The sequence below is a fragment of the Maniola hyperantus genome, chromosome 24 (genome assembly GCF_902806685.2).
Source record: "Maniola hyperantus chromosome 24, iAphHyp1.2, whole genome shotgun sequence".
NCBI lineage: Eukaryota > Metazoa > Arthropoda > Insecta > Lepidoptera > Nymphalidae > Maniola > Maniola hyperantus.
In genome coordinates this window covers 5,182,670-5,208,208 of record NC_048559.1, presented here as the reverse complement: position 1 = coordinate 5,208,208, position 25,539 = coordinate 5,182,670, and the positions used below count along the sequence as shown (strand labels likewise).

At 36.4% G+C, this 25,539-nt stretch overlaps 2 protein-coding genes across 2 annotated transcripts in view; both read left to right on the top strand.

Annotated features, from left to right (window-relative positions):
- The first annotated feature begins 2,474 nt into the window (after positions 1-2,474).
- LOC117993411 (uncharacterized) lies at positions 2,475-8,564 on the top strand. Its single transcript, XM_069506758.1, has one exon. The coding sequence runs from the start codon at positions 2,819-2,821 to the stop codon at positions 4,988-4,990; it is 2,172 nt and encodes a 723-aa protein (XP_069362859.1). The 5' UTR covers positions 2,475-2,818; the 3' UTR covers positions 4,991-8,564.
- Positions 8,565-15,701: 7,137 nt separating this feature from the next.
- Ent2 (Equilibrative nucleoside transporter 2) overlaps positions 15,702-25,539 on the top strand; it is a 54,887-nt gene continuing 45,049 nt past the window's right edge. The window contains exons 1-2 of the mRNA XM_034981345.2: positions 15,702-15,903; positions 19,717-19,850. Of these exons, the coding sequence (XP_034837236.1) occupies positions 19,751-19,850 (100 nt within the window). The 5' untranslated portion in view covers positions 15,702-15,903; positions 19,717-19,750. The remainder of the gene's footprint in view (positions 15,904-19,716; positions 19,851-25,539) is intronic.

Sequence of the window (25,539 nt, the reverse complement as noted above, 5' to 3'; positions counted from 1 at the left end):
TCTTCGATGTTATTAAATAATTTATAGCAAATGATTGAGTTTTTTTAATAAATTTTATATATTACTAATTCCATTGAACCATTGCATCAACTCACAATGTTACCTTTCCAAAGTTACCCGTAGCTACTGTACCAACTCTGCTGTGGTAGCCTAGTGGTTAGGACGTCCGCCTTCCAATCGGAGGTCAGGGGTTCGATCCCGGGCACGCACCTCTAGCTTTTCGGAGTTAGGTATGTGCGTTGTTAAGTAATTAAAATTTAAATAAAATCATTTGCTTTAACGGTGAAGGAAAACATCGTGAGGAAACCTGCATGCCTGAGAGTTCTCCATAATGTTCTCAAAGGTGTGAAGTCTATCAATCCGCACTTGGCCAGCGTGGTAGACTATGGCCAAAACCTTTCTCACTCTGAGAAGAGACCCTGTAGTGTACTCTGTAGTGAGCTGGCAATGGGTTGGTCATGATGATAATGACTGTACCAACTCGTTGGTGATTCTTTTTGCCCCTCCGCACTAATTACTCTTCATAAAAATCTGGTAGTACTGGAAACGTGAAAAATGTTGTTTTATTAAAAATTCGACCATAGTTTGTTTGACAAAAGCAGCTGTACACCTTCAAGCATATTTGACAAACAACACGTACACCTACACGTACGCCTACACGTAGTTTGACAAACACGTAATATTCGACAAACTTGTTTGACCTTATGTTTGACCGTTTACTAGGTACTTTAGCAATCTCTTTTTGCTTTTTTTTTCATAAAAATTTGGTAGCATTGCAAGAAACCGGAAACGTCAAAAAATTTTTACAAAAAAAATAAAAACCGACTTCGATACACAAACACTAAAAAAATTTTTTACAAAAAAAATAAAAACCGACTTCGTTACACAAACACTAAAAATTGAAAAATAATTTAATTTATTTCCGAATATATTATGTATACAAGAGTTAATATAGTTCCATAATAATACTTTTTGGTGCCGGTGCCAATTAGCTTTAGCTGCGCGAATCGTCTAGACTTCATATTTTTATGGGACTCTACAATGGCACCTCATTGGCACCGACCCCAAAAAATATTATTATGGAACTATATTAACTCTTGTATACATAATATATTCGGAAATAAATTAAATTATTTTTCAATTTTTAGTGTTTGTGTAACGAAGTCGGTTTTTATTTTTTTTGTAAAATTTTTTTATTTCACAATTTTTAGTGGCCCCATGGAATTATGCTATGACTGGTTAAAAATCTACTGTTTACTAAGCTATTACACTGATCCCGAGCAATTTACTCTTATCCGTTGAGGAGTTCCAGTATCTATCTTCGAAGATGTTCATCAGATCTTCACCAAATTGAAATGGGACCAACTTTGAAGTATACCCTTTCAAACAAAAAAAGAATTTTCAAAATCGGTCCAGGCGTTTTCGAGTAATCGGGGAACATACATAAAAAAAAAAAAAAAAGATTCCGACGAATTGAGAACCTCCTCCTTTTTTTGAAGTCGGTTAAAAATTGAAAAATAATTTAATTTCTTACCGAATATAATATTATGACCAAGAGTTAATATAGTTCCATAATAATACTTTTTGGTGCCGGTGCCAATTAGCTTTAGCTGCGCGAATCGTCTAGACTTCATATTTTTATGAGACTCCACAATGCACCTCATTGGCACCGACCCCAAAAAATATTATTATGGAACTATATTAACTCTTGTATACATAATATATTCTGTAATAAATTAAATTATTTTTCAATTTTTAGTGTTTGTGTATCGAAGTCGGTTTTTATTTTTTTTGTAAAAAAAATTTATTTCACAATTTTTAGTGGCCCCATGGAATTATGCTATGACTGGTTAAAAATCTACTGTTTACTAAGCTATTACACTGATCGCGAGCAATTTACTCTTATCCGTTGAGGAGTTCCAGTATCTATCTTCGAAGATGTTCATCAGGTGTTCACCAAATTTAAATGGGACCAACTATGAAGTATACCCTTTCAAACAAAAAAAGAATTTTCAAAATCAGTCCAGGCGTCTTCGAGTAATCGGGGAACATACATAAAAAATAAAAAAATAAAAAAGATTCCGACGAATTGAGAACCTCCTCCTTTTTTTGAAGTCGGTTAAAAAATGTTGTTTATTGCATACCTATAATCAGAGAAATCTGCGTAAAGCCAGAAGAGATAGGTAGTATACATAGAGGTAACCATAACGTGTTGCCGCTCTTGTACATCTATGTGTCAAAGAGGTATTGTTATCTCTGTCTTTTTCAGGGAACCTCCATTCGTGTAAAAGCGATAGCTCATCTACTCTATGAGTGCAATGTTGTTTATCGTAGTGACTAGGATTATATTATACCATTATTATACTCTTTGTACTCATTCACAATTCACATCGATGCCGTCTCTTAAAACGTAGTGATCGATGGTAGTCTGGGTGGTGGTAGTGATTATATACTCTTTGTCGATGTATGTAATTATTGTTCTTACTGGCTGGTTCGACTTTAATAATAAAAATGTCTCTTGAGTCTTGCGTAAAAGGTGTATAGTGTGATCACAGAGTACTTTTAACATATGGAAAAGTGTGATTAAAATAATTAGTTGTCCTCTTAAGACCTACAAGTTTAGACAAACTATGGACGTATTTTAAAATATATACTAACTAAGGTAAGGTCCATGAAATTAACAAATTAAATGCATAATATGAACATCGATGTATATGAATGAATACCTATACGACGTCTTCCAAATTGAAATTATATCGAACTATTACGTAGGTAATAAAAAGGAAAAGAATAACGAAGTATATATAAACAGTCAGTGATGGCAAGTAATAATATTTTTCAAATAGAAGTAAAACTTAAATTTCCTGATAATTATGAGAAAAAGTGTAGAGTATGTTTACTTGAAGGTACACTGTTCATATTTTCGAAAGCAACTGATTTGTTGGAATCGATACAATTTTTTGGTGGCATCGATATATCAAAAGATGATACTTTCCCCAAATATTTGTGTAAATCTTGCCATTGCTTACTTCAAAACGCAATTTTATTTAGAAACAAAGCTCGAGAAACTAATTCCAAGTTAACTATGGAACTTGAAAAAAACTTAGTTCTTTTAAATGATGTTAGAAATATGCTACAAGGAAATAAAGATAATATCAAAACTGAAGGCTCAAATGTGTCTAGAAATGATGTTGAAAATACACCAGAGGGAACTAAAGTTAGAAATGCAGTTAAAAATGCATTAAAGGCAAAAGAAAATAAAGTTGCTATTAGTAAAAGTCAAGGCTCAAATGTATCTAGAAATGATGCTAAAAATACATCTGAAGGAATTCAAGTTACAATCCCAAGTGACCGCTCAACTGTGTCTAGGAGTATTGTTGAAAATGCACTCAAGGAAAATGATATTGAAGTTATTAGTAAAAGTGAAGGGTCAAATGATGTATCTAGAAATCATGTCAAAAATACACCAGATGGAATTCAAGTTAGAATCCCAAGTAAAAGCTTGTCCTTGTCTAGGATTGTTGTTAAAAATGCACTAAAAACACATAATAATAAAGTTATTGGTAAATGTGAAGGCTCAAATGTATCTGGAAATGATGTTAAAAATAAATCAGAGATAATTCAGGTTAGAGTCACTAGTGGAAGTTCAACTGTGTTTAGAAATGTTAAAAATACACCAAAGGCAAATAATAGTGTATTTAGAAATGATGTTAAAAATACATCTGAAGGAATTCAAGTTACGATCCCAAGTGAAAGCTCAACTGTGTCTAAGAGTATTGTTGAAAATGCACTCAAGGAAAATGATATTGAATTTATTACTAAAAGTGAAGGGTCAAATGATGTATCTAGAAATCATGACAAAGATACACCAGATGGAATTCAAGTTAGAATCCCAAGTAAAAGCTTGTCCATGTCTAGGAATGTTGTTAAAAATGCACTAAAAACACATAATTATAAAGTTATTGGTAAATGTGAAGGCTCAAATGTATCTGGAAATGATGTTAAAAATAAACCAGAAAGAATTCAGGTTACAGTAATTAGTGAAAGTTCAGCTGTGTTTAGAAATGTTAAAAATACACTAAAGGCAAATAACAATGTATTTAGAAATGATGTTAAAAATGCATCAGAGAAAATTAAATTTATTTTCGCAAGTGAAAGCTCAACTGTGTGTAAAAATGTATCTGAAAATGCACTACAAGTTTATAAAGTAACTACCAAAAGTGATAGCCCTAATGTATACAGAAATGTTGAAATTATTCCAGAAGGAAATAAGGATAGTAAGAAAAGTGAAGGCTTAAATGTACCTGTTAATATGTGTGACAACCCTAGCAAAAAAATTTACGAATGTACCAGCTGTAAAATTAAATTCCACAAAAGAAGAAATTATTACTATCATAAAAAATCCAAACATAGTCATATACAGTGCCCTGTATGTCTAAAGTTATCACCAGCTGCGTATTACCATAGACATTTAGAGAATCACCAAACAGATTCTAATGTTATATGCGAGATCTGTGGTAAATTGCGCAAAAAAGGAGCCTCCATGGCACAACACTTACTAACACACAGCAACAATCTGCCTTTTCCATGTAAGCTCTGTCCATATCGTGGTCGGTATTACCAGGCATTGAAGCTTCATATGCGAAAACATACTGGTCACAAACCATACTCATGTGATGTTTGCCAAATGAAGTTCATCACTAAAAGTAATCTAAACGTGCATAGTCTACGACATGGCAGGCTAAGGCCTCACAAATGTGGACAATGTAGTAAAGTTTTCAGGTCAAACAGTCATATGGCAATTCACATTAAGAGAGATCACTATGGAATAAAAGATTTTGAATGTGAAATATGTGGCAATAAATATGGTGCAAAGCAAACTCTTAGACAACATGAACTAAAAGTTCATAATAAAGATAAAAATATGAGAATAGGGCGAAAGCCACTATATTTGCAACCTGGATATGAAACCTATCTTCAGAATAATTAAGATTTTTAAGTTCTTAATTTTCCAAATTAATTTTACGCTACCCTAACTAGGCTCAACTCTTAGGCCAAGTGTCCATTGGCAAATAAGCAACAATTTCTTGCAGAAGTCAGCTTTATATGATGTTTAAACATTCACAAGTCAACTCTGGTCCAATCTGATTAACGATAGTGTCGAGCTTCTAGAAATCAACATATCATCCAATCTCAATTTTGGACAATGCATCAAATCTAGGGCACTTTTAATAGTGTCAAGTCTAAGAGTGAATAGGCATCTTCTGTGCAAGCGCATTCCACTTAGGCTGCATCATTATTTGTCAGCAGATCTAATTGCAGCCAAGCATTATTAGTCAATAAAAATAAAAAAAAGTACTAAAAACTTGCCTGACGCATTAACTTCTGCAAGAAAATTTGCCACTGGCCTTACATGGAATGTGAATAAAATAATTGGTAAATCAGAAGCTTGCAAGGAAGATCAGTTTTATAAAATAAAAAATTCATCCAAGCATGACTAGAATATTTAATGACTCAGTACACATTTTAAATTCAATAAATAGGTATACAAAATGGGTACAAATACATTTTACAATTATCATTGTATAAATCTAAGCATGTGGTAAATACTTTGTTCTTTATAATAGGTATAAGACTACATTTTTATATAATCTGGAAATTTTGTAAAACTTTGGTGTCAACACGATACACTATTATTTTCTAATATATAATGGAAGATTCACAATAAAAACAATGTTATGTTTTACATCAAGGCCACATATATTATCACTTTAGGTTTATATCAGAAAAATATACAAGTACCTGTATAGATCTAAGGGCACAACCTTGAATGTAGAAGGCGTTTTTCAAGTCTGTTTAACTGCTTTTCGCTTTTGTCTGTCTTATCACCAGATTCTCTTCTCGCGTATCTACTGGATACCGCGCCTTCTTTCCCCGGCCCTAAGTCTGCTGAACACAGATCCTTTCTAGCAAGAGTTTAGTCCTCACTACTGAGCTATGAGCAAAAGCTCAAGGCTCAAGAATCATGCCAGTGCCTGCACGCCATAGTGACTCAACGCCACAGAACTGAATGATTAGGTTTGACAACACACTTGTTCATTCGGGCCAGATAGTGTGTTAGTATGACCATAAAACATGTACTGGGAAGGGGGATATTAAGTTAATATAGGACAGTAAGAAATTGTACAATGTATATAAAATTTCTAATCAGCTATTGATCTTAATGTAAATTTTTTAGTTTTCTACCCTCTTGCTAGTTAATGTAAATAACAGGTACTTACACAAAAAATTGTTGAGTGTCATTTTGGTACAGTATGTGGCAGAAAATTTCCGCTTTGTAGAGTGTTATCTCTGTCACTCATACCTATGTGACGTTTTGTCAGTCTAAACGACAGACAATGCTCTACAAAACTGCTATCTCTTTCTAAAGGTTGATGTACATTATTTTCTACCGCATACTGTAGTCCTGAAAGTTGAAAATATATTGAGCCATCTCAATTATGTGAGTAACGCTTTGAAAGTCAATTATTGCAAAGTTTCAACTTTCATGACAAGATCTTTATACATCATTCATTAAAAATATATATGTCAACATCTATAAAACACACTACTTTAAAGTGCTACAAATATTTTAAAATGCTGCAAATATGTTTGTCATAGTCAAAAGACAATGTAACATTTTGTTTTCTGCATTGTTAAGTTGTTTTTGCTATTATTTCATTTGTTACAAATGTAACTAAACTATAAGCTACAATACTGTACTTACTTAACATAACATTATTCAATAATTGAAGTAATATTATAAACTGATTAATGTAATTTTCAGAAATTAGAAGTTGATATTTTTCTGAGAAATATATAAGGCTAGTATATCAATATTGTTTTTAATTACAAATTAATAAATAACAGTAAAATTAATATGATAAGTATTTTAGTTATACCTACCTATTAAATATCACACACAACACAATAGGATATACTTACTTAATAATTTATAATGCAATCAAAGTAAGTCTCTAGATAATTTAACCATTCAAATGAATAATCAATCTATCCATAAATTGTCGATAAGTTAGGTAGGTACTTAGCGACATTATTAATTGTAAAAAAGGTCATAAGTACAATTTTTGACAAATAACAACAGTGCTAAGTAACCTATCGGTATCGACCATGTATCGACATATTATAAGATAAGATTGATTAAGTATTTATTAATTTCAGGGTTAGTCAAAATAATATAGAGGCGAGATGAATGGCTGGTGTGATTTTGTTCCCAATAAACGATTCAATGACCACAACCTGTCATTATTACTTGAAAAGTATGGTCATGTATAGTTCCCAAGTAAAGGGTCCCCCACACAGGCGCGTTATTATTGGTCGATAATATCGCATGCGTTATTGCGATATCTGTTTTCAGTACATTTTATATTAGGATGGTCATGTAGTTACACACTGCTGTGATAATAACGCCGCAATGGAAGTAGGACGATGCGTTTAGGCTCCCCCACACAGGCGCGTTATTAACAGGTCGTTCCTTCACTAAAGCTATGAATAATTCGATATTCATTTTTAAAATCTGTATATATAAAATTCAAAGTCCTGACTGACTGACTGACATATATATCAACGCACAGCGTAAACCGCTGGTCTTAGAGACATGAAATTTTGAGGGTGTGTTCTTTGTAAAGAGTAGGTATCCACTAAGAAAGCATTTTTCGAAATTCTACCCCTAAGTGGGTTAAATAGGGGATGAAAGTTTGTACAAAAGTACGTAATTTTTCAAGTTATTTGCATGAAAATTGGTATTTGGGTTTTCTGTCACAAATGAAGAAATACGTGTTCCAGGATTTTTGGAAATTCAACCCCCACCTCTATTTTCTAAATTCCACCCGAGCGAAGCCGGGGCGGGACAGCTAGTAGGTAATATAGCGAAAGAACACACAAATACGCGCTGACTTGTTGGAGTCTTCCTTGCATGTGCGTGCGCTGCGTTGACTTTTTTGCATACCTGAGAGATATCGTCGCGGCGCGGCGCTCTCTCGTAAGAAATATCGGACGATCAAAAGGCAGCTGTGTGCAAGGAATCGGGACGCATTATCGCAATACCGCATGCGATATTATCGACCTATAATAACGCGCCTGTGTGGGGGAGCCTTAAAACACTGGATGCATAGGTAGTATTTTTTCTACATTATGTAAGTATTACAAAATCTATAGAAATATTGTATTGTATTAAAATATAAGTATTGACATTTGACCGCTAAGATGTAAAAAAATGGTGGAAATTTCTATTCTTACTTTGATTGCATAATACAAAATACAAAGCAACTAATTGGATGTATGAGTTACTATTTGTTTATAATAAGGATTAAGTAATCCTTTTTACTCATAAATATAAGAAACATAGGCTATAATTACTATGTATGTACATATAGGTGTATCAACTTTCATCCAAGCAAAACTGGGCATATCAGCTAATTTGGTATTTGACTACATACATCAAAAATATGTTTTTTCTCAGTGATTATTAAATAGAGGATCCCAAAATAAGTAAAATGCACGTCTTTTATTAGTTTTAAAAGTAATAACCATTTTAAATTATCGATTAAACTAAAAAAGTACGTCATTATGATGTGACGTCACATTCCAGTATTTCATAGAATCTCGCATACTATATTTTTGTTATTTCAGTTTTAAGCTAAAATATGATCCTATGATCCAATACAATATTACATATCAGATTATAAATGCTCTATTTAAGTACATAAAATAGCTAAAAAATACTATTATCCATTATGTTAGTCATATGAAGGCCCCCTACACATTGTGACAATAAACATGGACGCAAAAACAAATTCGCACACCTGTATAGCCAACATTAGAGTACACCAGATGTACTCAATCCTTAAAACTACAACTTGCCAATTTAATAAGTATATCACTCCCAATATTGAAGGAACAGTGAGTAGAACGGAGAACATTACTGGTACATCTATGGACAAAATAAAACTATTATTTTACTAGATCATGGGCACAAATTTGGCAGTGTGGATTTAGGTTTATAAAAATTCAGTGGGAATTTTTCCATTTTCCAAGATAAAAAGTAGCCTATATCTGTGCAAGGGTTATTCCCGTTGAGTCACACCCCCGTGTGTAACACTGTGACACAAGGTGCCTAAAATTTCAAAACATTCCCGTTGAGTAACACTGTTACACAACGGGAATTAATTTGAACTTGTTGGCACCTTGTGTCACACCTACATAAATACATATTATTGCGCGTGTATCAAGTACTAACTGATTGTGCACTTTTCCGGGATGTTATTTATTTATAAATACAAGATGGCGGACATGAATTTTTTTACAAAAAATTGACATGGGTGTCGTTTTTAGGGTTTTCGAGGGTGCTGAATTTGATGATGACATTTATTCTGAAATCCAAGATGGCGGACATGATTTTTTTTACAAAAAATTGACATGGGTGTCGTTTTCAGGGTTTTAGAGGGTGCTGAATTTGATGATGACATTTATACTGAAATCCAAGATGGCGGACATGATTTTTTTACAAAAATTGACATGGGTGTCGTTTTCAGGGTTTTCGAGGGTGCTGAATTTGATGATGACATTTATTCTGAAATCCAAGATGGCCGACATGGATTTTTTTACAAAAAATAGACATGGGTGTCGTTTTCAGGGTTTTCGAGGGTGCTGAATTGGATGATGACATTTATTTTGAAATCCAAGATGGCCGACATGGATTTTTTACAAAAAATAGACATGGGTGTCGTTTTCAGGGTTTTCGAGGGTGCTGAATTTGATGATGACATTTATTCTGAAATCCAAGATGGCGGACATGATTTTTTTTACAAAAAATTGACATGGGTGTCGTTTTCAGGGTATTCGAGGGTGCTGAATTTGATGATGACATTTATTCTGAAATCCAAGATGGCCGACATGGATTTTTTTACAAAAAATAGACATGGGTGTCGTTTTCAGGGTTTTCGAGGGTGCTGAATTTGATGATGACATTTATTTTCAAATCCAAGATGGCCGACATGGATTTTTTACAAAAAATAGACATGGGTGTCGTTTTCAGGGTTTTCGAGGGTGTTGAATTTGATGGTGACATTTATTTTGAAATCCAAGATGGCCAACATAGATTTTTTACAAAAAATAGACATGGGTGTCGTTTTCAGGGTTTTCGAGGGTGCTGAATTGGATGATGACATTTATTTTGAAATCCAAGATGGCCGACATGGATTTTTTACAAAAAATAGACATGGGTGTCGTTTTCAGGGTTTTCTAGGGTGCTGAATTTGATGATGACATTTATTCTGAAATCCAAGATGGCGGACATGATTTTTTTTACAAAAAATTGACATGGGTGTCGTTTTCAGGGTATTCGAGGGTGCTGAATTTGATGATGACATTTATTCTGAAATCCAAGATGGCCGACATGGATTTTTTACAAAAAATAGACATGGGTGTCGTTTTAGGGTTTTTGAGCGTGCTGAATTTGATGAACCATTTATTTTCAAATCCAAGATGGCCACAATGGATTTCTTACAAAAAATAGACATGGGTGTCGTTTTCAGGGTTTTCGAGGGTGTTGAATTTGATGGTGACATTTATTTTGAAATCCAAGATGGCCAACATAGATTTTTTACAAAAAATAGACATGGGTGTCGTTTTCAGGGTTTTCGAGGGTGCTGAATTGGATGATGACATTTATTTTGAAATCCAAGATGGCCGACATGGATTTTTTACAAAAAATAGACATGGGTGTCGTTTTCAGGGTTTTCTAGGGTGCTGAATTTGATGATGACATTTATTCTGAAATCCAAGATGGCGGACATGATTTTTTTTACAAAAAATTGACATGGGTGTCGTTTTCAGGGTATTCGAGGGTGCTGAATTTGATGATGACATTTATTCTGAAATCCAAGATGGCCGACATGGATATTTTACAAAAAATAGACATGGGTGTCGTTTTAGGGTTTTTGAGCGTGCTGAATTTGATGAACCATTTATTTTCAAATCCAAGATGGCCACAATGGATTTCTTACAAAAAATAGACATGGGTGTCGTTTTCAGGGTTTTCGAGGGTGTTGAATTTGATGGTGACATTTATTTTGAAATCCAAGATGGCCAACATAGATTTTTTACAAAAAATAGACATGGGTGTCGTTTTCAAGGTTTTTGAGGGTGCTGAATTGGATGATGACATTTATTTTGAAATCCAAGATGGCCGACATGGATTTTTTTTAAAAAATAGACATGGGTGTCGTTTTCAGGGTTTTCCAGGGTGCTGAGTTTGATGATGACATTTAATTTTAAATCCAACCCTGAAAACGACACCCATGTCTACTTTTTGTAAAAAAAATCATGTCCGCCATCTTGGATTTCAGAATAAATGTCATCATCAAATTCAGCACCCTCGAAAACCCTGAAAACGACACCCATGTCAATTTTTTGTAAAAAATCCATGTCGGCCATCTTGGATTTCAGAATAAATGTCATCATCAAATTCAGCACCCTCGAAAACCCTGAAAACGACACCCATGTCTATTTTTTGTAAAAAATCCATGTCGGCCATCTTGGATTTCAAAATAAATGTCATCATCCAATTCAGCACCCTCGAAAACCCTGAAAACGACACCCATGTCAATTTTTTTGTAAAAAATCCATGTCGGCCATCTTGGATTTCAGAATAAATGTCATCATCAAATTCAGCACCCTCGAAAACCCTGAAAACGACACCCATGTCTATTTTTTGTAAAAAATCCATGTCGGCCATCTTGGATTTCAAAATAAATGTCATCATCCAATTCAGCACCCTCGAAAACCCTGAAAACGACACCCATGTCAATTTTTTGTAAAAAATCCATGTCGGCCATCTTGGATTTCAGAATAAATGTCAACATCAAATTCAGCACCCTCGAAAACCCTGAAAACGACACCCTGTAAATTTTTGTAAAAAAAATCATGTCCGCCATCTTGGATTTCAGAATAAATGTCATCATCAAATTCAGCACCCTAGAAAACCCTGAAAACGACACCCATGTCTATTTTTTGTAAAAAAATCCATGTCAGCCATCTTGGATTTCAAAATAAATGTCATCATCAAATTCAGCACCCTCAAAAACCCTAAAACGACCCCCATGTCAATTTTTTTTGTAAAAAATCCATGTCGGCCATCTTGGATTTCAAAATAAATGTCACCATCAAATTCAGCACCTTCAAAAACCCTGAAAACGACACCCATGTCTATTTTTTGTAAAAAAAATCATGTCCGCCATCTTGGATTTCAGAATAAATGTCATCATCAAATTCAGCACCCTCGAAAACCCTGAAAACGACACCCATGTCTATTTTTTGAAAAAAATCCATGTCGGCCATCTTGGATTTCAAAATAAATGTCATCATCCAATTCAGCACCCTTGAAAACCCTGAAAACGACACCCATGTCAATTTTTTGTAAAAAATCCATGTCGGCCATCTTGGATTTCAGAATAAATGTCATCATCAAATTCAGCACCCTCTAAAACCCTGAAAACGACACCCATGTCAATTTTTTGTAAAAAAAATCATGTCCGCCATCTTGGATTTCAGAATAAATGTCATCATCAAATTCAGCACCCTCGAAAACCCTAAAACGACACCCATGTCAATTTTTTGTAAAAAAATTCATGTCCGCCATCTTGTATTTATAAATAAATAACATCCCGGAAAAGTGCACAATCAGTTAATACTTGATACACGCGCAATAATATGTATTTATGTAGGTGTGACACAAGGTGCCAACAAGTTCAAATTAATTCCCGTTGTGTAACAGTGTTACTCAACGGGAATGTTTTGAAATTTTAGGCACCTTGTGTCACAGTGTTACACACGGGGGTGTGACTCAACGGGAATAACCCCTGTGCAAGCCATCTCTATACACACTAGTTGATGCCCGTGACTTTGCATGGATATAGGTTTTTAAGAATCCCTATCTCTGTAGCAAATTTCATTAAAATCGGTTAAACAGATGGACAGTAGAAGCTAGCGGACACACCTTCACATTTATAATATCAGTGTAGAGAGGATTAGGATTTGAAGTGAAAGTTTTTCATATTTTTTATGAGCAGCTAAATGGGAAAATTGAATCGTCTTCATCACACATCTTGAACATGACAGTGAAACACACTTCACTGGCTTAATCAGATCATATTCTTATTTTAATCCCAAAGGTCAACTACACTAGTAATGTAGTGTGAACTATACAAATTTCAAACTACACTACACAAATTTGACCCCCTTAGGGATTAAATTTAAATTTAAATTAAAAATTAAGATATTAACATATTCAAATGGGGTAGAATTGATTTTGCACATTTAATTTTGCTATAACAAGCCCTCACTAAGGATTTTCGGAACTCCTAGCTGAACCACCCTGATATCGCACAGCTAGTTAGGACTGACATACCTGTAGCAACAGGGAGGTAGTAGGGTTTTTCAAGTTTATTGACTAGCACTTGGCTGCAACCTTATATTGAAGGTTCGCATCATCCTCGTAAATAAGAACACGAGTGGCCAAAAATAGACTAAAGCTAGCTTACCTTTTTCACTGAGACTCCCCTTACGGCCTAAGAAAAGCCTAGCAGCTTCTACAATGAAAAGGGCCACCAACACTCCATAATCCTGACCCAATTTAGCCCTGCTTGTTTTCTCATCGTCATCATACTTTCCCCCAATCAATACTGACTTGAGAATTAATGTGCCTAATTCACACGTCGCAAAGAGTCCGAAGTAAAATGAATTTATGTACAGAAGTATTTCATAAGCTAAGCTTGAATTCACCATTATATCGGTAAAATTATTTAAATTTATTCGAATTAGAACTCATATAATATGGCACTTTGGTAACTAAAGCAGAAAACAGCAAAATAGTAATAATATTATTTGTAGGTAGGTAACGAAATTTAAAAATAGAACCATAGAATAGAACGGCAATTATAAAAGGGCAATAGAAATAGGTATTAAAGAAAAATTTACTACGAAGTACTTAGAAATTCTTTGTTGACCACCGACCAGAAAAAAATTTGACCACAGACCAGAATTTGACGGCTGCTGATGACGGCTGTCATTTCCAAAATCAGTGTCGCCAACGTAACAGTAAATTTTTTTTAAACTGGTTTCACGGCTCTGGGTTCTAGCCTTTTTGAGCCTTCCAACAGACTACTACGCATCGTCCTCCCCACGATTAAAAACAAGATGGATAATAGTGATTAGATAACTCAGGCATTTGGTTTCCTTACGGTACGAAAGGTACGATTACACCTACCGAGTAGTGAAGCGAGACAGTAAAATGTCACTCGGCCGAGGCAGTGCTATGGCTGAGAAATTGTGGCGAAATTGCACTCGTTAAAGTGTTTATAGATTACACCTAACAAGTACAGTGGCGAGTCAGTGTCCACCAACCGAGTACTCGGCCAAGGACACTGACTCGCCACTGTACTCGTTAGGTGTAATCACGTAATCAACCCATCACGATGTTTTTTTCACTGTTATAGTAGGTGATATTTAATTAACTACCTACTTAAAACGCACATAACTCCGAAAAGTTAGAGGTGCATGCCCGGGATCGAGTCCCCGACCGTAGGAGACGGACATCCTAACCACTGGGCTATCAATAAGCTTACTACAACAGTTAGTTACTTATTTTAAATTAATTCGTCTTCATATAAACTAACTATTTGCCATCATCGTCGTCGTCATTCAGATTGATCAGGGAGAGAAGGATATCTATGTAACTATAATATTATAAAGGCGACAGGGCGACACGCAAAGAGAGCTTATGACCTTATGTATCTGCGGTGGTCCAGGCTTTTCAACGAGCCGGTTACTTTGGGATCGTCCACAATGGTCCCAAGGAGAAGAACCCACCTTTGGATCCAATCAAATGGAAGGAGTTACGGAGCTCCCATTCCTACTATAATTATAATTTCTCTCAGAAAAATTAATTTCACTTTAAACGTCGCACTGTACATGCCAACTGATAACTGCCGTGGCCCGTGACAGCATTGCCAGTAGGGTATGAAAGTGGTATGAAAGGTACAAAATTCTCATACTTTTTAGATATTTAAGTTTATTAAGTCTTATCTTACCTTTTTCAAAAGAAACTTGACATTTGACTTTTTTCAACCTTATTTGACCTCAAAATATTGACAAGGCAAATCCTACTTTATATATTTATAAACACAGTTCAAAATTCAGCAAATAGTTGTTATATTTTTATTTTTTTACTTAAGTCCACGTAAGTCGGCCGCGCACCAGCAATCGGCATCGTACATTTTAAAAGTATTTCGTACCTTTTCAAGGTTTCCAAAGAGTATAATTAATATAGGTTTCCATTCGTAGGATTTGTTATACATTATCTGGCAACGCAACGTGAAATCAAATGTCAAATCGACAGACGCAGACAGACACCTTTTATCAGACACCGACCAGTGGCTCTACCGCGGTTGTTTGACAGCTACAATGTCACGATCGCAATCATCTCTGATTGGGTAATGCTCGCTCACTATTGGCCACAATGCATTGTTGCAACAAGAATCGTACAAATTCAGCCAATCAGAACAATTGAGTTTGTAATAATGATTGATGCAGGTTTTAGACAATCGCCCTACAGAAATAAAAGCAGACAGACGAGACGAAAAGTGAATTTGCGACGCCCGCGGATTGTGGGATTGACTTGCTTGACGCGAATGTAGGTTTCTGGCGGTCGCTTTAGTTAAGTGCACGTGTAGTTTTATTAAAATAACCTTATTAATCGATTATGTGTAATATTTTATAGTGAAAAATCAAAGAACTAAACTCAAATATTACTGACAATAGTTTCTGCGGCGTTCAAATGAATTGGTAAGCATTTACAGTTAATGTTTTAGGCCGACCACGCGCTTTGCATAGCACGCATAGAGTAAAGTAATAGCACGTTCCGAAATAATATGTTCTCAGTTCATAAATGACTTGAAAGATTTTTGGGTTGCTTCGTTTTTATACTCATGATTGAAAGCATTAAAACCATACCTACTGATAGATATTTAGCGATTTAATAAAATAGTTTTATTGACTTTAATATTGACTTTAATGTTATGTTCTGTGAGTGATGTGATGAGTCCCGTGTCAGATATCTATTTACCGTTTTCTTGATCCCGTTTGAACGCTTTTTGTGAAGGGCACTGTAGGTACCTATTTGTTGCGTTATTAAAAGTTGATTTCCATTTGAAATACTATGTTAAACTTATGTTAGTACATTTAACGTAAATGAATAATAATAACGTAAATCACTACCCATATTATAAATGCGAAAGTGTTTGTTTGTTGGTTTATTGGTTTGTTGATTTGTAGGTTTTTCCTTCAATCACGTCCCAACAGTGATTTTTGCATGTGTATAGTTTAAGACCTGGAGAGTGACATAGGCTACTTTTTATCCTGGGAAATCAAATAGTTCCCAGGGGATTTTTAAAAACCTAAATCCACGCGTAGGTACGAAGTCGCGGGCATCAGCTAGTGAATAATTAGGTAGGCTTTTTTATGAAACTAACATTCTATACTTGCATACTTATAAAATATACATATGTGTGTGTCTGTAATACTTATAAAATACCACCTTACCAACCTACCCTAATTTCAAACCCCTATTTTATCCACTTAGGGCTTAAATTTTCAAAAATCCTTTCTTGATGGATGTCATATAGCTACCTGGCAAATTTTAGTCCAACCCATCCAGAAGTTTGAGCTGGGTGATGATAAATCAGTCAGTTATATTTTCTTTTTATTTATTTAGCCCATGCCCATAATTTATAGGCTTGCGCTTGACTGCAATCATGCCAGTAGGTGATGATGTAGTCTAAGGTGGAGCGCACCTGCCTAGATGGTTACTTGAAGGTTTACTCTTGAAGGTACAAATAAGTATGGCACGTGGGGAAAACGAAACCCGGAAGAGCATTCCATTTTAAAAATTAGAAAGCCGATTGCTTTGTAAGAGTCTGGATTTCGAGTTAGAGATGCAGAGCAGACCTTTTGTGATGTCTCACAGCCTAGTAACAAAATGGTAAGGGTCAGATAAAGCACATCCTGACCTTTGAATGTGTGTATAAAGAATAATATTATGACTCATAAGTTGATAATATTGATCTATATATTATGTCAATATGATTCTAAATACATTTTTTTTGTGATCTGACTGCATTATGCATCAGCATGTCTTGTATTCAGTTCAGTACGAAGAAAACGTATGACAAAAACATTGAACAGACAGTGAAAAAAATTCTATAACAAAAATCTGCTAGATATAGATCTGCAAAGTCAGTGATAAAAGTATAACATTTCTGATCAGATTAGATTTTATCATTACATTATCACTACCCATATTATAAATGTGAAAGTGTGTTAGTTTGTTGGTTTATTGGTTTGTCCTTCAATCACGTCGCAACGGAGCAACGGGTCAACGTGGTTTTCTGCATGGGTATAGTTAGCTATACCCATGCTTCATAGAATAGTACAGCTATTTTTTTATCCTGGAAAACCAAAGAGTTCCCACAGGATTTTTAAAAACCTAAATCCGCGGACGAAGTCGCGGGCATCAACTAGTGAATAATACATGTAGAATTATATATGTTTTTGTATAGATTCGTTCTTTAATATCTAAAATCTATGATAGTATACTTAATAAATATTATGTAAAAAAGAAGTACATGTTACAACTTACATGTATAATTATTCTAAAGTAAAGGCAAACACTAGGACACTTACTCATAGTTCACATTTGTAGAGTGCTATATTTTCTACTGTTATGCCTTTTTATCTTCTTGCTTACTTAGCACCTGGACACCAAGTATGAATTAGGTATAGTCCGCGACAGGTCGAGGTGGCAATCGGGGTATGAGCGGAGTAGGAGGGGTGAGTCATCCGTGCTTACCCGCACCCGGTTAGCGCGGGGGCTGTGCGTGTGCGGGGCGTCCTCTCTCCGATTGCCGTTTCGACCTGTCGCATATAATTTCCATGTCTCATTAAACTCGAAATGACGTCATTTGGACGTCAGCCGAAATAAAAATATACCATCAGCTCGAAACTTCAGTCTAGTGCTGACGTAACTAAAATGGCGGCCACGCGCACTATCAATTTTCGGGACTTATACTATACATCGTGTAATATGAACATATTAACATATCTCTGGTATATAATACTTAATTAAAGTCATTGCCTAAGATATAAATCCTTTTCGACCCAACCCTATATGTTTGTATGATAGGGAAAACTCTTTTTTTTAATAAAAATTTAGCACCAAATTGCAGGTCTGCTGTATATAAATTGTTAGTTATCATCGTTATACATCCGTTGGTTTCATCCTGTTTCATGGTTAATAGGAAATTTCATTGCCAAAACACAAGTACATACTTAAATCCCATTTAGCATAAACATTATTGCTATCATTGTGTAGTATCACAGTATAAAGAGACACACAGTAGTCCGATGCCTTTGATCTTTTAGTAAATGATGACCACTGCGACTTTTCAACATAGGGGACTCATCAACCTTACTACGTAGGCTAGTTCGGGTCGCTCATTTGATCCATTCTTACCGCAAATTGCTCTGTCTGGAGTCTAAACGGCTTCGACGTAGGTACCTCTGTACAGTACGCGGCCAAAAGCATTGTACATCGACCTTTATGGCTGTAGAGCATTGTCCCTGTCGTTGAGACTGACAAAACGTCATATATGTAGGTATGACTGGCAGACAACGCTCTACAAAGCCGAAATGTCATTCTAAAGGCAGATGTACCTACATTACTTTCGGCCGCGTGCCTACTTGTATGTAACGAATATCCGTTAAGGCACACTTCGTCCAATTCTCATTAATTAGTCCATTTCGTGGTTAGTCCAATTCTCATTTAGTCCAAATCACATTTTCGCAGTTAGTCCAATTCGCGGTTGGTCCAATTCGCAAAAGGTCCAATTCGCATTCTTTCTCTGTGGTGGGATTGTGTAACTAGGTGTTATATAAATAAGATAAGAAAAGACATAATTATGAGACAGTATAAAGATAAAAGATAACCATATTATTTTTTATAGCCAATTAGTTTAATACAAATTGGAAGATAAAAGTCTAATATGCGATTATTGAAAAGTGAAACTTATCTCAATACTAGCTGATGCCCGCGACTTCGTCTGCGTGGATTTAGGTTTTTAAAAATCCTGTGGGAACTCTGGTTTTCCGGGATAAAAAAATAGCCTATCTCACTCTCTAGGTCTAGGCAACTATACCCATGCAAAAAATCACGTCCATCTGTTCGTTGCGACGTGATTAAAGGACAAACCAACATACCAATAAACCAACAAACAAACACTTTCGCATTCATATATGGGTAGTGATGCAGGGGCATCCTAGTTATAGTCCGCGACTGGTTGAGATAGCAATCGGGGAGGGAACGCCCCGCACACCTGTAAAGCCCCCGCGCTGAACGCGTGCGGGCGAGCGTGGGTGACTTGCGCGTGTGCGCAGCGTTCCTCCGCCTCAAATTCCGATTGCCATCTCGACCTGTCGCAGATTATATGTGCCCTGCATATTGCCACTAGCTTCGCCACCCACTGAGCTATGTCTGTTACTTTTTGACTACGTAGAGTAACTCCAAGCAAGATGTTGATGATAACCGTAGTAAATTGTTCACAGACGCCCCCACAACACAGATGCCAGTGCCAGTTTTATGATAGTGGGCGCTATGGAGATGTCGCACCAGGGCGGCACGGAGGCCGAGAGCCTCTTGCGAGGGGACCGAAGCGCCGTAGTCATGCCGCCGCAGCGACGTAAGTACCTACCTATACATTATACAGTGCTTCTAGGTGTAATACTCGATCGGCGAAGGGAGTACAGGTGGCTTCAGCTAAAAAGAGATCCTTGGAACCTTCGTAGCTTTAGTTTTAAGTTTATAAACTCAAAACCCAAAAATTAATTATCACCATTACATCATCTTACAAATCCAACAATTGACAATCAAGAAGTGTACAATTGTAAAGTCCGCGCCAATTAAATAGTCGTTCTTGAAGTTAACCGCAAGACGCGTCGCAATAACATTTTTTTGGCGTCAGTGGATTGTGGAACGTGCGACGCGAGGGAGCGAAACACACCAGCCGGCCGCACCCCGCATTCGCCATCTGCACTATTGCGAGTGCTACATTCGTATACAGCACACGATCGCACTTCCATCGTAACATCTTTTACCCGTAGTATTCAGTTGTCCGGTCAACCGAACCACGAAAGGTCAGACGCGACTATTTAACTCCCGGAACCTTTGTAAAAATAATAATAATACCTACTTTGAATAAATTATTATTTCACTTTGACTTTGAAAGGAATAGAAAGAGTAGAGCAACTCCCAGCACTGAGATATTGTTAAACAATGGTTATATATACATTACTAGCGACCCGCCCCGGATTCGCATGGGTGCAATGTAGATACTATGTGGTGTCATTGAGATGTCATTGCCTCGGAAACTCAAATGAGAGGATTTTTTTCCGACCTAATTCACATTATTTCAATTTCTCTAGGGATTTTTAATTTTTTGAGCATTAAACTATAGCTATAAGCCTTCCTCTTGAATCACTCTATCTGTTGGTGAAAACCGCATTAAAATCCGTTGCGTAGTTTAAAAGATCTACGCGTTCATACATACATACATACAGACAGCGGGAAGCGACTTTATTTTATACTATGTACAGATATAAACATTATTATAATCAACAATATTCTCACCTGACCCCTTTGCGCCATTTATGTCAGATGTCATTCAGGCCTCGCGAACAGCATAAATAGAATCTGATAACAGCCCCCCAATTGTGTAAGAATAACCATTTCATGGCTATCGCAATCGTCAAGAATTCTGCCCTTTGATTGGCTGGATTGAATTAGGGGGCAGATTGCAGATGACTCAGGATTCTGCGAATACGATTCAACAATAAAGGCCTTGACAGACACAAAGCGTCACGTCCGCGGGACGGTATAGCGTCACCTGAACGAGCGTAAGATTTGTCATGCAAGGAACTGTATGGCATCTAATCCTTAGGTAGCCCGCTGGACCGACGCGCTGAAGAAGGTGGCGGAGAGCGGGTGGATGAGGGAGGCAGAGGACCGTGTTTGGTGGCGCGCTCTTGGAAAGGCCTATGTCCAGCAGTGGACGCATATAGGCTGATGGAATTAAAAAACCGGTCAAGTGCGAATCTGATTTTTAGGGTTCCGTACCCAAATGGTGTCAACAGGACCCTATTATAAGCCTCCGATGTCCGTCCGTCCGTCCTTCTGTCCTTTCGTCCGTTCGTCCGTCCGTCTGTTAGCGGGCTGTATCTCGTAATAGGTAGAGAGGCATTATTCCAATTCGTCTACTGCATGATAGCGGTAGATGCCTACGCTACACTAATCAAACATGACCAAGGTTTTTAGATAAATGATGCCATCATCTTAATTCTGTATCAAATTCGATGACTTCACATTATCTCATTGCTATGCCACAGAATCAGTACCCTTATTATAAAATATGCGAAAGTGTGTTTGTTGGTTTGCTGGTTTGTTGGTTTGTCCTTCACAACGGTGCAACGGATTGACGTGATTTTTTGCGTGGGTATAAATAAAGACCTGGAGAGTGACATAGGCTACTTTTTATCCCGGAAAATCAAAGAGTTCCCACGGGATTTTTAAAAAACTTAATTTCACGCGGACGAAGTCGCGGTCATCAGCTAGTATACAATAATATTAACGTAGCTATGCGGTATATTTTAAGGAAGGCTTATAGTAAGATAGATTTTTTTATTTTATTTAGATACAAGTTAGCCCTTGACTGCAATCTCACCTGGTGGTAAGTGATGATGCAGTCTAAGATGATAGCGGGCTAACCTGGAAGGGGTATGGCAGTTTTTATTAAACCCTTTGGTTTCTACACGGCATCGTACCGGAACGCTAAATCGCTTGGCGGCACGGCTTTTCCGGTACCGACCGCCGAAGCCTCCCACCAGACCAGACCAGAAATTTAGAAATTATAAAATTCCAAACCCCTGCCAGGAATCGAACCCGGGACCTCCCACTATTAAGACCACAGCGCTCACCACTGCACCAGGGAGGTCGTCAACCGAGGGAGGATAGATAGATATTTGACAGACACAAGTAAAAATGTAAAGAAAAAAAAAGTATTTCTCTCTGAATTTAATATTTCTGGATTTTGTTTAGATTTAACATCCGTTAACAGGTAATGTCAAGGTGGCTAGATAAGACGGGTTCACAAACAATACCTATTATGCAGATACGGTAATGCGCTACGTGCCAAGTGCTAACACGATCACATGCTTTGTATTACAAATTACAATGTACTGTACAGCGTCTAATAGCTAGTTAATAATATACGAAATGTACAAGATGATTGTTTTTAAACAATATGTTTATTTTTAATTTAATTTATTAGGGTTCCGTACCTCAAAAGGAATAACGGAACTCTTAGGATCACTTTGTTGTCTGTCTGTCTGTCGGTCTGTCAAGAAACCGACAGCGTAGTTCCCATTGACCTAGAATCTGAAAACCGTGAATTTGTGGTTACATTACACAAAAAAATTAAATTGTAGTCATGAAATTGGTATTTTCAACTTCCGAAGTGAGATAACTATATCTAGTGGGGTGTCAATTGTCATATGAATGGGCTTCACCTGTACATTCTAAAACAGATTTTTATTTATTTTTATGCATCATAGTTTTGAATTATCGCAAGCGCAAAATGTCGAAAAAATACTATTGTAGTAGTTACGGAACCCTCGGTGCGCTAGCCTTACTCGCTTTTGGCCGGTTTTTATAATAGGAAAATCAACAGTGGAATATTACAATATGTTTCTTAGATGCTAATTACAGGAATATTGCCAATTACAGATTTTCTGGAAAAAATTAACAATTTTGTGAGAGTGGACAATTGATTGATGTTTTTAGGGTTCTGTACCTCAAAAGGAAAAAATGAACCCTCACTTCGTTGTCTGTCTGTCCGTCCGTCTGTCTGTTGTGTCTGTCAAGAAAACCTATAGTACTTCCCGTTGACCTAGAATCATGAAATTTGGCAGGTAAGTAGGTCTTATAGCACAAGTTAAGGAAAAAATCCAAAAACAGTGAATTTGTGGTTACATCACAAAAAAATAATCAAAATGTGTTTACGAAAAAATAGATTTACTAAATCACATAAATGTATATTATGTAGATACATACATAGTTTACTTAAGTGTTTGGTATATTTTGTACGATGCTACGGAACCCTTCGTGTACGAGTCCGACTCGGACTTGACTGGTTTAAAAAAAATTGTGATTTTATTTTCTTCAACGAATACTGAAATGGCCAACAAACACTTTTTCATTAATCTTGCCGACAAAACAATACCTATAGTACGTGACAGGTCGACATGGCAATCGGGGTGGGGATGTCCCGCATACCCACCTCATACCCCGATTGCTACCTCGACCTGGCGTACATTACTTACCAATGTTCGCAGCTGAAGATAAAGATGAGACATAAATGGTTATTTCCTTTAGTTTATTGTCTTATTTTTCTTTCTGACAGCCGTGATTGATTGTGCAATACGCGATTTCAACGAGCATCTAAATATACATATAAAAGGAAAAGGTGACTGACTGACTGACTGACTGATCTATCAACGCACAGCTCAAACTACTGGACGGATCGGGCTGAAATTTGGCATGCAGATAGCTATTATGAGGTAGGCATCCGCTAAGAAAGGATTTTTGAAAATTCAACCCTTAAGGGGGTGAAATAGGGGTTTGAAATTTGTGTAGTCCACGCGGACGAAGTCGCGAGCATAAACTAGTTATCTTTATATAATCTTGATACACGGCAGTGCAGAAGCATCGAAGTTATCTATCTAGGCTTCTCGAAAGCCTTTCGTTACTTCATCCAAATTCCTTATTATGTTTTCTTAGATACCACGATAAAAGCAAGGTTAGCCAAATACAGCTGATTTTCTACAGTTACCTTGATGTATCCGATTTAATTTTTTTTTAATTTTCTTTCGATGGCTTATTTCTCAAACTTTATATTATTACAAGCTTATGCGCGCGACTTCGTCCGCGTGGACTAAACACATTTCAAACCCCTGTTTCACCCCCATAGGGATTGAATTTTTAAAAAATCCTTTCTTAGCGGATGCCTACGTCATAATAGCTATCTGCATGCCAAATTTTAGCCCGATCCGTCCAGTAGTTTGAGCTGTGCGTTGATAGATCGGTCAGTCAGCTTTTCCTTTTAAGTATATATTTAGGTTATCTACCTAAAACTTTTAGATTCCCATTTGAACGTCTACATTACGTGCCTAATGAAGACTCCGAAGCTAATCCGTTACCTCGGTTTTGCGGTTAACCTTTACTACACAAGTGATAGAACTCTTGTTTAAACACATCGCCTATTCGCAACCACAAGTTTTCGCTTCGATTTCGAATAGATAGATTGTGTTTCAAAGAATATTAGCCATGTTAATCATGACTAGACTAATGCTCCCATTTCTCCAACCAAGCGTAGCTTGTGCTAGGAGTAGGTACGACAATAGCACAGACAATAGTGCAACGGGGTTTGAAACCGGCCAAGTGCGAGTCAGGCTCGCGCAATGAGGGTTCCGTACTACAGTCGTATTTTTTCGACATTTTGCACGATAATTCAAAAACTATGATGCATAAAAATAAACAAAAATCTGTTTTAGAAACTACAGGTGAAGACCTTTCATATGATACCCCACTTGATATAGTCACTCACATCGAAAGTTGAAAATACTAATTATTAGTTCATGACCACAATTTAATTTTTTTTGTGTGATCTAACCCTAAATTCACGGTTTTCAGATTTTTCCCCAAATGTCAGCTATAAGATCTACCTACCTGCCAAATTTCATGATTCTAGGTCAACGGGAAGTACTCTGTAGGTTTCTTGACAGACAGACAGACAGACAGACAACAAAGTGATCCTATAAGGGTTCCGTTTTTCCTTTTGAGGTACGGAACCCTAAAACATCCGTCAACTTATTTAAAAGCATCCAGAGTAGAATTTCTTATTCAGAAGAGCCTATAGGTACTTAAGTACCAAGTACCAACCTACGGCTTTTTATCTTGTTTGATGCGCCTTTCACCAAAACCTGTTTTAAGGTGCTATGATGTCATACTTGTTAAAGTGTCTAACAAGCCCATTTTATGGTTTATAGAGATAGTTCTTATTTAAACGATTGATGCCCGGTTTCTGAACTCGCCAGTTATGTTCTCATTAGCTATTGATTCAATAAAGTTATGTACAGGATAAATGTTGGTTAACTGTTCATGCGTTTCTGAATACAACAATAACTACGCAACCGATAACCAGTTCATTAATTGTGTTAAAGTTTGCAAAATTCATAATAGCTTTGGTGATACTCGGAAAAGGGGTATTAGAAATTAATTTAACATAATATTAGTAGAACCTAATTATGTACATGCAA

Coding starts and splice junctions, on each gene's coding strand:
- LOC117993411 (XM_069506758.1), top strand. CDS start 2,819: ATGGCAAGTAATAATATTTTTCAAATAGAAGTAAAACTTAAATTTCCT.